At 32.9% G+C, this 14,170-nt stretch overlaps 1 protein-coding gene across 4 annotated transcripts in view; it reads right to left on the reverse strand.

The window, feature by feature from the left end:
* Positions 1–14,170, reverse strand: part of PTPRC (protein tyrosine phosphatase receptor type C) — a 118,228-nt gene that overhangs the window by 11,812 nt on the left and 92,246 nt on the right. For all 4 annotated transcript variants that reach the window (XM_024930523.4, XM_034943296.3, XM_034943283.3 and 1 more), the window contains 9 exons: positions 13,116–13,225; positions 12,455–12,545; positions 12,289–12,365; positions 10,617–10,653; positions 10,424–10,521; positions 9,599–9,724; positions 2,799–2,956; positions 2,459–2,594; positions 620–769 (listed from right to left, as the gene is read on the reverse strand). In XM_024930523.4, the coding sequence (XP_024786291.1) occupies positions 620–769; positions 2,459–2,594; positions 2,799–2,956; positions 9,599–9,724; positions 10,424–10,521; positions 10,617–10,653; positions 12,289–12,365; positions 12,455–12,545; positions 13,116–13,225 (983 nt within the window). The remainder of the gene's footprint in view (positions 1–619; positions 770–2,458; positions 2,595–2,798; positions 2,957–9,598; positions 9,725–10,423; positions 10,522–10,616; positions 10,654–12,288; positions 12,366–12,454; positions 12,546–13,115; positions 13,226–14,170) is intronic.

The following is a 14,170-nucleotide window of genomic DNA, read 5'->3' on the forward strand; positions in this document are numbered from 1 at the left end:
TAGATTATGGAATGACTCAGTAACCTGGAAATCATAGGTGGAACAAAAAAAACACAAAACATTTTTTTGACAACTGAGCAATTTGAGGACAGCTATGCAAACTCTCTGAAATTATAGTGAACTACATGCTAGGTTAGCTGTGAGAATAATTGCCTAATAAATAGGTTAAGACACATGTACTTATCCTTTACTGTGTGTCTACCAGCTCCAGCCAGTTCAACTTCCTAAGCAGTCATAAACTCTTCTAATGATTTCCTTTACAAACCAAAACCAGATACGATTTTTAAAGGTGATATGCTGTATTGCCTTTGGCAGACCAGTTTTGTGGCTATATACTATTATTTTGACACTTCATTTTATACCAGCTTAATGAGGAATGGCTAAAAGTATTAGCAATAGAATCAGATTTCTGGGTCTAAAGAAATCTCCTATGTAATAGTTGTGTAGATTCAGGCATTTCTCTTAACTCACTGTGTCCTAGCTTTCTCATCTGTGCTCCATTGGTTCTGGTGAAGACTAAATGCAAGCACTATGTCAAGTGCATAGCAAACACCTAGAAAGTAGATGACACTGAATAAAAGTTATCTGTAATTATTATTATTGTTGTCACTATCATTACCTGGAATTCAGCCTCTAGTGGAGACGGCTCACTGGGTGGATCCCTTTTCTTCATGTTATGTAGATATGGATGTAATTCAGACAAATTCACTTCTGTTTCTCCAAACTGATTGTATTCCACCAAAGCCTGATGGATCAAGATGTACTGGGCCTACAATTTCAAGAACAAATACAGATAGTTAACTGATAATCTAGAGTCCTCCAAGTCATATTTAAATAAAATATACATTCCCCATAAATTTGCTCATATTGGAACAATTCATGGCAAAGTAAATTGATATCTATAATATTTAAATATTCTGGAAGTTCACTCTCAGAGTTTTCTGGAATATGAGCAAATTCTATTTTCAGATTATTTTTTCAGAAAAGAATTACTTTGCAAATAGATTATCCATGTACTCTGTATTGCACAACTTTTATTCCTAAAAACTAAAGAACATTGTATGTTACTTCCTTTAGTGATTATTGGGTCAGTAAGCCAAATTACTGAATGTAAAACTATAATAAATTTCACAGTATATTCAAGAGATAAAAAAGCAAGTTGTTATTCCTTAGAAAACCTTTTTTTATAGTTTTTAGAACTTTTAAAATAAGAAAAGTATTCTTTTAATAAGAAAATTATTTTTTGTAATCCAATGAGCCAAACCCAGATTTAACCACTCTTTACTGCTTATTTTGTTTGAATCCAGTATTTTCAAGGAAATGGTATACTTCTGATAATCCTCTTTAACCGCCACCTTTAGTTCCCTGAGTTTGGCACTGTCTTTCCACTGTACTTTATTTTCCACTATAAATAATTTCTTTTTACCTGGTTAACAATTTGTTTCTATGTTTCTACACTGCTATCTATGCATCTGTAATCACAAGCATTGTACATTTTCGTGTTTTTTTTTAATCACATAAATTATATCTTGAATGTTTCGTATGGCAGCTTTACTCACTCATTGTTTTCATCTGAGCATCTCTCCAAACAGACAGACACAAACCTAGATCATTGCTTTCTACCACAACATAGCATTTGTTGTACAGAAAGTTCACATGTCCACATTTTGTTTTCCTATTCCCCTATTGATACATATTTACGGTGTTTCCATTCTTTCATTGATATGTATTTCACTTTTTTTTTTTTTTTTTTTTGCTATTTTGACAATGCTGAATGCAATGCACATTCTTGCGAACGTTTCTAGTTGATGCTTCTCTTGGGTATATGCATATATGTGATTTTGCTGGGTCAAATACAGACATTTTCAGTAATTACCATCACTTACAATCACCAAATGCATAGCATGGGCCAGGGACTTGTTTAAGTGCTTTACTTGTATTACTTTTGTGGTTATAAGTCTGTGAGGTATTATCATTGTCTCCATTTTACAGATGACTTAACTGAGGCGCAGTCAGACTAAAAATACTTAATAAACAATACCACTCACCCTCGTATTAATAATTAAAAGCAAGATTTGAAACCTGTAAGTGTAGTTTCTAAAACCAGGCTGTTGACTACTATACTATTCTGTCTCTTCAGTTTAATTTTATGAGATGATGCCAAATCTATTTTCAGCATTTTTACTTTTTTTGCCAATCTGATATATGTTAACAGTAGTTCATTATTTTAAAAATTATATATTTTGTGGTCATCTTTCTTCCACAGTACTTTTAGGCACTAATGAAAAATGCTTCTAAGTATTTCTGGTGATTACCACATGTTTTAGTTTTCAGGAAATCATCTACTGTTTGAGGTTGTGAAGAATTTGGATTTTTTAAAAATATCATTATTATCACTTGGAAAAGATTTAAGTCCAAAAAACCAAAGTGAGAATAATCACTAAAGGTTAGAACATACCTCTACTTGAACCATCAGGCATCTCTGTCGCCTTAGCTTGACAACATAACCATAAACATCCACTTTGTTCTCGGCTTCCAGGCCTTCTAGCATGGCATCAATTCCGATATAGGTTCCTGTGCGCCCAACACCAGCACTGGCAAACCAAGCAAAAAAAAGCAGAGGCATGATCATGGAAAAGCTGTCAGGTGTGAAGCCAATATAAGAATCTAAGCTTCTCCCATAGGTTGTTTCCCAAAATAGCAATTGCCAAAGGGAAAGATGTCTCTAACAGCCCTAGGCAGGTGGATTCTGTTGGAGATTTTTTTGTTGTTTTTTTTTTTTTGTTCGTTTTTCCTACCTGCAGTGCACCACAATGGGACCACTGAAGAAATTGCTGAAGGCATTCACTCTCCTTCTCAGTTTGAGGAGCAAATGAGGATCCTCAGGCACCCCGTGGTCTGGCCAGCTGGTGAACTGAATGTGAGTCACCTCTCTTCCAGTTGCTTTTTCTTTTTTCTAGTCAAGAGATAATATTTTCTTTGAGATGATTTTTTAAAGCAAACTATGAAACATAAATAAGTGGAAGGGAGTACCAGTACAAAGTCTCCTCGTGTAAACATAAACTACTCAAAAGAGTTCATAGTTTCCTCAGGTGTCTTATATATTTTCTCAACCATGGTTGTGTTTTCCTTTCTAATCAATAACTAGTAGTTAAGATATTGTGCAGGACTTGCATGTACTACCCTGTAAGCAATAACTTAACAGTAAGGTAAGTAAGATAATACTTTCTTTAAAAGTATAACCAAAATTTCTAGGAACTTGCATGCTGTCAAGCAAAAAAAAACCCCAAATAAACGTACACCATAAAAGGGGGGTGCATGGGTGGAAGCTTTTTGGATTCGTGTTTAAAATGATTTGGTAAAGGTCATTCTCACAACTGTTTAAAATACTTCTGCTTGATAGGCCAGCAAACAGGACTAATTCATATGTGAGCAAAGTCTGATTAATTATTTGATGAACATTGTATTCCTTAGGCCTTCACATGGTAGCGTTGTCAACACAGAATGTAGAGAGACGACTGAGGAAAGTCAGCCCCAGATTAGAGCTCAGGTTTGTTCTAATTTCAAGGTAACCACCATAAGATGCATAAGTCATAATTCTGTGGCCAGGTATAAAGAACCATCTACATTTAGATAACAAAAGAAACACACAAACTGAGTTAATTAACACCAGTAAACCCAGACTACAGAATGTAGCCAGATAGGCATCAATCTAGAAATATATCCTCATATCTATGGATCAGGTGCCTTTGTGGCTTAGTCAAACAAGTGTTTGGCCAGAAACTAATGGTAGGATTGTTTCAAAGCACTCTATAGACATAACAATTAGTAATACCATGGAAACCTAAGAAGACCTACGGAGATATATAGACTAAGTCTGTTTCTCCTGTAGAAAATATAGCTAGACTATACAAAAATAAAATTTAGATTACTAAAAGCCCTACAATAAATGAAATTAAGAGAAAATCTTAACCCCCATGTAAAGACTTGTAGTTTTTTTAAACAGCTCTATCAAGAGACATTTTACAATCTTGATAGGTTGCATGTATCTAGGAATTTATCCATTTCTTCTAAGTTTTCCAATTCATTAGCATATAACTGCTCATAGTAGCATCTCATAATCTTTTAAATTTCTGCAGTATCAGTGGCAATGTCTCTTTTTTCATCTCTGACTGTATGCATTTGAGTCTCCACTCTTTTTTCCTTAGTCTGACTAAAGGTTTGTCAATTTTATCTTTTTTTTTGAGATAAAGTCTCACTGCAAAGCCCAGGCTTGAGTGTAATGATGCAATCTTGGCTCACTGCAACCTCGGCTTCCCAGGTTCAAGTGATTCTACTGCCTCAGTCTCCCAAGTAACTGGGATTACAGGTGCATGCCACCACAACTGGATAATATTTTTTTGTATTTTTAGTAGAGACGGAGTTTCACCATATTGGCCAGGCTGGTCTCAAACTCCTGACCTCAAATGATACACCCGACTTGTCCTCTTAAAGTACTGGGATTACAGGCATGAGCCACTGCACCTGGCCTGTCAATTTTCTCTTTTTAAAAAACAACATTTTATTTCATTGATGCTTTGTATTTTTTATTTCAGTTTCATTTATTTCTACTTTGATCTTTATTTTTTTCTTCTAATTTACAGTTCAGTTTGCTCTTGCTTTTCTAGTTCTTTGAAATGTATCATTATGTTGTTTATTTGAAATTTTTCTTTTTTAATGTAGGTGCTTACTCTTACAAACTTTTCTCTTAGTACTGCTTTCACTGTATCACACAGGATTTGGTTTGTTGTGTTTCCATTTTCATTTGTTTTGAAAAATTTTAAAATTTCCTTAGTGATTTCCTCATTGAATCAGTGGTCATTGAGGAATATATTGTTCACTCTCCATGAGTTTGTATAGTTTCCAAAATTATTCTTGTTATTGATTTCTAGTTCTACTGTAGTCAAAGAAAAGTTTATATAATTTATTTTTTTTAATTTTATAAGACTTGTTTTGTAGCATAACATAAGGTATGTCCCTGAGAATGATCCATGGGCTGAGGAGAAGAATGTGTATTCTCCAGCCATTTGTTGAAGTGTTCTATAAATGTCTATTAGGTTCATTTGGTCTACAATGCACATTAAGACCAATGTTTCTTTGTTGATTTTCTTCCTGGGTGATCTGCCTAATGCTGAAAGTAGGGTGTTGAAGTCTCCAACTGTTATTGTATTGGAGTCTATCTCTCTCTTTAGCTCTGACAATATTTGCTTTATATATCTGTGTGCTCCAGTATTAGTTGCATATATATTTACAATTGTTATATCCTCTTGCTGAATTGACTCCTTTATCATTATGTAGAGACAATCTGTGTCTCTTTTATTAGTTTTTGTGTTGAAATATACCTGTGTTATATAAGTATAGGTACTCCTTCTCTTTTTAGGTTTCCATTTACAAAGAATATAATTTTCCATCTCTTATTTTAAGTCAAGTCTATTTGTGTCTTTACAGGTGAAGAATGTTTCTTGTAAGCAACAGATTGTTGGGTCTTGTTTTATTAATCTATTCAGCCATTCTATGTATTTTGTTTAGAGAGTTTAGTCTACTGATATTCAATGTTATTACTGATAAATAAAGACTTACTCCTGCCATTTTGTTATGTCTTTTATGGTTGTTTTGTGGCCTCCTCTTCCTTCTTTCTTTTCTTCCTGTCTTCCTTTAAGTGAAGGTGATTTTCTCTGGTGGTCTGTTTTAATTTCTTGCTTTTTATTTTTATGTATCTGTTGAATGCTTTTGGATTTGGGGTTATCATATCTTATAATGCATTATTTTACACTGAAGACAACAGACATTGTGTAAACAAACTAACAAGCAAAGTGTAATATAATGAAAATGCTATATTTTAACTTCATTCCTCCACATTTTGCCATTTTCTTGTTTCAATTCATGTGTTATTTTGCTCTCCATGTCTTGAAAAGTTGTTGTTGCCGTTATTTTTGGTACCCAAAACCTGAACAGACAACAAGTAATGAAACGGAGGTTGTCATGAAAAGTTTCCCAGCAAAGAAAAGCCCGGGACCTAATGGCTTCATTACCACATTTTACCAAACATTTAAAGAAGAACTAGTACCAATTCTACTCTAACTATTCCAAAAAATGGAAGAGAAGGGAATTCTTCCAAACTCATTCTGCAAGGCCAGTATTACTCTGATACCAAAACCAGACAAAGACACATCCAAAAAAAGAAAACTACCGGTCAATATCCCTGATGAATACTGATGCAAAAATCCTCAACAAAATACTAGCAAACTGAATTCAACAACACTTTAAAAAGATCATTCATCCTGATCAAGTGGCATTTATCCAAGGGATGCAAGGATGGTTCAACATACACAAATCAATTATTGTGATACATTATATCAACAGAATGAAGGACAAAAGACATGATCATTTCAATTGATGCTGAAAAATTATTCCATAAAATTCAACATCTCTTCATAATAAGAAACCTCAAAAAACAGGGTAACGAAGGAATATACCTCAACAGAATGAAAGTCATATATGACATACCCACAGCTAGCATCATACGAAATGAGAAAAAAATGAAAGCCTTTCTTCTAAGATCTGGATAAAGACAAGGATGCCAACTTTCACCACTGTTGTTCAACTGGAAGTCCCAGCTAGAGCCATCAGACAAGAGAAAGAAACACAAGGCATCCAAATTGGAAAGGAAGAAGTCAAATTATACTTGTTTGCACATTCCATGATCTTATATTTGGAAAAACCTAAATACTCCACCAAAAAACTATTAGAACTGATTAACAAATTCAGTAAGGTCATGAGATATAAAATCAACATTAAAACCAGCAGTGTTTTTATATGCTAACATTGAACAATCTGAAAAAGAAATCAAGAAAGTAATCTCATTTGCAATAGACAAAAACAACATAAATACCTAGGAATAAACTTAACCAAAGAAGTGAAAGATCTCTACAATGAAAACTATGAAACATTGATGCAAGAAATTGAAGAGGACATAAAAGATGGAAAGCTATTCCATGTTCATGAATTGAAAGACTCAGTATTGTTAAAATGTCCATACTACTCAAAACTATCTACAGATTCAATGCAATATCTATCAAAATACCAATAATGTTCTTTACAAATAGAAAAAATAATCCTAATATTTATATGAAACCACAAAAGACCCAGAATAGCCAAAGCCATCCTGAGTGAAAAGAACAAAACTAGAGGAATCACAATACCTAATTTGAAATTATACTTCAGAGCTATAGTAACCAGAACAGCATGGTACTGGCATAAAAACATACATAGAGCAATGAAACAAGTCTACAGTGGACTCATTTTTGACAAAGGTACCCAGAATATGCATTGGAGAAAGGACAGTCTCCACAATAGATTGTACTGTGAAAACTGGATATTCATATGTGGAAGAATGAAACTAAAGCCCTATCTCTTGCTGTATACAAACATTAAATAAAAAAATGGATTAGACTTAGATCTAAGACCTTAATCTATGAAACTACTAAAAGAAAATGTTGGGGAAACTCTCCAGGGCATTGGTTTGTGCAAAGTTTTATTCAACAATACCCCACAAGCACAGGCAACCATAGCAAAAATGAACAAGTAGAATTACATCAAGTTAGAAAGCTTCTGTATAGCAAAGAAAACAATCAACAAAGTGAAGAGACAAGCCACAGAATGAGGGAAAATATTTGCCAACTATCCATCTGACAAAGCATTAATATCCAGAATACATAAGAAGCTTACAGAACTTTATAATAAAAAATCTAATAATCTGATTTTTAAATAGGCAAAAGATCTGAATAGACATTTCTCAAAAGAAGACATACAAATGGTAAACAGATAAATAAAAAGGTGGTCAACATTATTTACTATCAGAGAAATGCAAATCAAAACCACATTAAGTTATCACCATGCTCCAGTTATAACAACTTATATATAAAAGATAGCCAAGAATGAATGCTTGCAAGGATGTGAAGGAAAGAAAACCGTCAGACAATGTTGGTGAGAAAGTAAATTAGTACAACAACTATGTAGAACTGTTTGGAGGTTTCTCAAAAAAACTAAAAATAGCACTACCATATGATCCAGCAATCCCACTGCTAGGTATATACCGCAAAGAAAGGAAACAGTAGATTGAAGAGATAATCTGCACTCCCACGTTTATTGGAGCACTATTCATAGTAGTCAACTTTTGGAAACAACCTAAGCATCAGTTGACTGATGAATGGATAAACAAAATGTAGTACATATATACAATGAAGTATTATTCAGCCATAAAAAGGGGTAAGATCTAGTCATTTGCAACAACATGGATGGACCTGGAGGACTTACGTTAAGTGAAATAAGCCAGACACAGAAATACAAACTTCATATGTTGTTACTTATTTGTGGGAGCCAAAATTTAAAATAACTGAACTCTTGGATATACAGAGTAGAATGATGGTTACCAAAGGATTGGAAGGGTATGGCAGGGGTGGAAATGGTGATGGTTAATGTGTACAAAAATAAATATAATTAATTAGATAAGATGAATAAGACCTTGTATTTGATAGCACAACAGGGTGACTATTCAACAATAATTTATTATACATTTCAAAATAACCAAAAGAGTATAACTGGGTTGTTTGTAACACAAAGAAAAGATAAATGCTTGGGATGATGGATGCCCCATTTACCCTGATGTGATTGTTATGCATTGTATGCCTCAATCAAAACATCTCATTTACCCCATAAATATACACACTTACCATGTACCCCAAAAAATTAAAAATAAAATTCATTTGTTGGAAATAAGAGATACACATTTTACATATCATAAAGTTCACCAATTTAAAATGTACAATTTGGTATTCATATTACATTCACTAAAGGGTACAACCATCACCAATATCTAATTATAGAACATTTTCACCATCACAAAATGAAAGCCTGTTCTTATTTGCAGCCACTCCCCATTTCTGTTTGACCTCCTCAGCTCCAGGCAACCACTGATCTACTTTCTGTCTTTACTGGCTTGCCTATTGTGGATTTTTCATATAAATGGAATTATATAACATGCATGACGATCTCTATTTTAACTATTATCTAAGGCCACAATGACCTCCTTATTTTCTGAACTAAACAAACATTCTATCTATCTCTGCTGCATAGTTAGTTAGAACTTTATACTTCTTACAGTGTTCTCTAATGCTGTCATTTCTCTTATGGAAATAATATAATTTTTTTTCATAAAAGTAGGAACTCACTGACAATAAAGACAAATTGCTTATTCTTTTAATAATTTGATTATATTTTCAACACATTTAATGGACCTTCCCTCTTTTTTTAATAATTAAAACAGATAATTAATTAATACAGTATAATTCTTTCAATTTGAGTTGGACAAAAACATCTTGACCAGTGACTTAAATTTGACCCTATTGATTTTTGTCATTGTTCTAACCACAGCTTTCATCCTAAAGGTTATCAAAAATAATTTTTCCTGATATATTTTATTTTCTCACTTTTAATATTCCATAATTATATTTTTATATAAACAGTATCAAAACAAAAATTATGTAAAAAGCAAACTCACATTTACAATGTTCAATTTCTGAATGATGTAATCTGGACATCTTTTGTGCTGGTTGATCTTTACAACAACATCTCCAAAAGCCCGAGTGCCCTCTTCCATTGACGGCCAGTATTCTGCACACTTGTTCTATATTTTAAAAAATTATTAAGTATTTCAATTTTTAATTTAAGCCAATTTTTTATCAAACTTTCTTTAAACAGTGAAAACAAAACCTATACTCATTTGAAATTCTCAAAACAGTTGTATAGTTTAAGCACATATAAACCTTAAGCTGTGATGCTTGAAATATATTCTATTTCCCACTAATGTGTCCTGAAGAATTTCCTTCATACTTTTTAGCAGGATGATCTTTCCAGGCTTAGATGCATGTTAAGAGAGGACATAATCAGTTGTCAGCAAAAAGGATATGATTGCTTGTGGTTAATTTTAGGTAGGGGGACAGAGAGGCTTTTATTCCTAAAGTCACATTACATGACTCACCACCTATCTGCCCAAGGTCAGTTTTGTTTTGAGTATTAAGGTCTTGTGAAGTTAAAACAGTGAAATATACTGAACTTAAAACAATACTGCAAAGAAACAGGAATCAAGTTAAGAGTCTAGCAATTAATCAGAAGCATTGAAATTTTATGCATGTAGACATATTTGTATGTTAAAAGTTTTAGTTTTCTACATGTATGAAAATTTTAAATTAAATGTTAACACTGATTAAAATAGAGAACTCTCTGTTTTAGTCATCAGGCAGATACATGTGGCTTTTCAAAATGCCATTCAACACCTTGTTTTCCTAACCCCAAGACCCACACTATGAATCTTCTTGGTTCTTACCCTGTTTCCTTCTTCACATCGAGTGACCATGACAATAACTGTGGCTTTCTGTTCCCAAATCATCCTCCAGAAATCATCAACGGTTTCATCCCTGGGACCTAAGAGGTAAACAAATAAAAGCTGATAAGAAAAATTTTCTTAAAAGTGCTATAAAAATTTTTCAAAAAGAATATTGGATTATCAAAGAAATTACCTTGTGCAGCAATGTATTTCCTGGGTTCTTTGAAACCCTATTGAAAACACATGCAAAGATATGTCATTTGCTGAACATTCAATTACTCATTAACAGGAAAAATTGTGAGTTAGAGGAATTGCTTCAGATCCATCATTTTGTGATTGTGAATTTCTCTGGGCAGTTTCAAAGTATTAAGGGAATCTTATTAATTGGTGGTCAGGCATTTAATTGTGCTAAACATGTTAGCATTTGCAAAGAATATTCATGACTTTCATGTATCTTTGCTGTAAACTTCAAACAATTTTAATACTAGGTTTCATCTTCATCTGCGATGCTGTGGTAATTTACAAGAGTGCTCTAGACATTTCAACATTTTATATCCTGCCAACTCTTATAGGATCATCTACCACTATTTAAACAAGATCACCAGCCATGTAGTTACTTTTGGGATTTTTACTCAATTTCTTTAAACAAATCATTCTTAGATTTTACCCGCATTTTCACCTCTTAACTTCTGCTGGAATATGATTCCCTAGACTTCTTTGCCATTTCAGATAAGAGATATAATAACTTTCATTTCATTACCTACTATGTCTGCTTTCTCTGCTCCTGTTACCAAGATAAAGGAGTACAGAGGCAGATAAAATATTATACTGGCTTCTTCCAGAATTATCTCAGACTCCTAAATTCACCTCAGTAACTAAAGGAGCTCTTCAGAAAGGGATGACCTTTGCCATTGGATTAAATTTGAAACATGGGTCACAAGAATTCAATATTAATTTAAGTAACTTCCTGAAACTTCTATCTCATGACACATTATTGCGCATACATTCATTTATTTAATAAGTATTTATTGAATAGCTACAATATGTCAATCACCTATCTAAAAGCAGAAGACACATGCTTTCAGGGAGCTCTAAGTTCCATTGGGGAAACATAAGTAACCTGATACCATAATTACCATATATATTTGAATAGAAAATATAGTTATTTCTGGTAGATGAGGACACTGGGAAAATGGCAGATTTGGGGAGACAAAAAGAATTTTTTCAGTCTGTATATATTTTTATACTGTTTAAAATTATTTAACCTATGTAATACATTAATTAACATTTGTATAATTAAATTTTAAAATATTTTAAATAAATTAACCACGTACAGACATTTACATTTCTGCATAAATCCAATGGATAGATGATCATGTTGATGAGGAATGTCTGCTGAAATTTAGTGTGATGAAATTAAAGCATAACATTTTGGAGTCAGTCAGACTCTGGTTGAATTTCAACTCAAATATTTACCAATTGTGTGAACAACAACAAGGTAATTAACTAAACTGAGCCTCCCAGTCCTCACCTATACGGCACATGGCTGAGGCAAATGTGGACTTCTTGTGAGAAATATATGCATAGAATATTTAGTCTAATATCTAGCACATAATAGACACCAGAGTATATTAAATTAATTCTTAATATAATTTTGTTTGTAGAGGAAAATTCTATGTTATACCTAATACCAATAGTCACATAATAAATAACTATCCTTGCTAATATTGATAATTTTTTGTTTATATCAGTGACATATGGGCTCACTTCAAAATATTTTTAATAATATTTCTAAAATTTTACCAAGACAAACAAGGAGCTGAATGAAATATATAGGTATAAGAAAAATGCAAATTTTTACTCACATCAATATAGCTGGCATTTATGTAGTTTGACCCTGCATCTCCATTTATCTCAGAGAGTTCAACGCGGTTATAATCATCTGTTTAAGGAAAAGAAAAATAAACAAGTGAAATAGTGAATAATCAAGTAGCCTAATATATGGGAATTCAGCACTCAATAAATACTCACAAGGTAGAATGTCAACATAACGGTTTTTATTCTGGTTGAAGGGCTTTCGAGCTTCCTTTATAGGAAACTTGCTGAACACCCGCGGGATGCTCTGAAAGAAACAACGATTTCTTGGATCACAGCAGATTCAGGAAAAATAATTTCCCCCTTACCAATGACCGTTTTGAGTAAATGAGATATCCTGTAAAATATTTTCTTCATATTGATAAAAAAATTTGCTTAGAGTAATCGAAATTAAGATCAGGAATTATGTTAAAAAAACTTTTTTCTTACAAATTAATGATTGACAACTTTCAGAACAAATCTCTTGAGTGGGGACAAATTTAGGATTAGTTGTTGTGTCACTATCAAATTCATTTAAAAACAGATACTTGGATGAGTATCTAGAGTACAACTACAAAATCAGCCAAATACATTTTGTGACACAACTTCATAATACAATAAAGCACTACATTAAAATATTTACTAGCTCTACACTATAATCCCATCAACCTCTATGAGTCTCTCTTCTGGTTCATAGAGATCTGCTAATAATATCTACTTTGCTTATGTTGCAATATCAAGTGGGATAAATTATAAAGGCAAATGGCAATATAAATACACTTAAAGTGGAACTGTCTTGATGTCGAATTTATCATCATATAACAAAAGCAACACACACCTGAAATTCAGCCAGAAAAAGTCTTCCTTCATCAGCAATCTTCCTCTTATAAGTTTCCAACAAAATATCTGCATGGATTGGCTCCACATTCATCAGTTGTTTTTCATCATCTGGAAACATATTAACGATTCAATACTAGCTACATGTGTCTTTCAGGTGGGCATACACATTTCATTAAATTTACACCGTGTACTCAATCCTTTAGCTTCTTTCCTCCTCGTACACATTTCATCTGAGAAATCTCACTCACATACAAACATTTACCTATAAATCAATAACTTTTCAATCTTGTACTTCAGATCTCTTCTGTGCTTTATATTGTTGTCTCTACTAGAATGTTCTTCCCCATTTTCTATGCTTAAGAGAAGGGATCCCAGACCAAACATCACCATTATAAGGACATTCACGTTTGATTATATGCATTTTATAGCAATTACTATAATTATTTATTTATAATACAATATTATTTTTCTTTGTATTTTCATTTTCAACTTGTGAAATACTGTAAACATGCAAATGAAATAAGACAATATGATTAATACCCTTATACCCATGACTCAGCTTAATTTGATCATCTGTTTACACTAAATGGTGAAACAAGTTGTATTAATTTGTTATGCTTCAAGTCTATGAAACACATTATATACCATGTTTGTGAAATAACTTACTGAAGATTAAAAAGTATACTAACCATAAAAAGCTATAATTGCATATGGAACTTGAAAACCAACAGCTTTAGAAAGGTAAGAGAATTTAAGCTGTCGCATATGTAAAATTATGTTTCTCCTACTCTTCCATGTACTACTGATAGTGTTTCTTTCAGTAATCATATTAATTTTACCAGTTTATCAGATAAAGAAAGAAGTTATCCATGAGGGTGACCCATTTATCTTATTGCCCATGGAAACTTTCTATACAATCACAGCTCTCAAACTGGCTATGTGCAATTGTTTCTTTAGGTTGTTGGGAATGCCTGGTATTCATTCATTCTGAACTGAGGGCCACATTCAGGGTTTCATGGGGTCTGAGTGAGTAAATTCTACTGCGTTCCCAGG

The sequence above is a fragment of the Pan paniscus genome, chromosome 1 (assembly GCF_029289425.2).
Source record: "Pan paniscus chromosome 1, NHGRI_mPanPan1-v2.0_pri, whole genome shotgun sequence".
NCBI classification, from domain to species: Eukaryota; Metazoa; Chordata; class Mammalia; order Primates; family Hominidae; genus Pan; species Pan paniscus.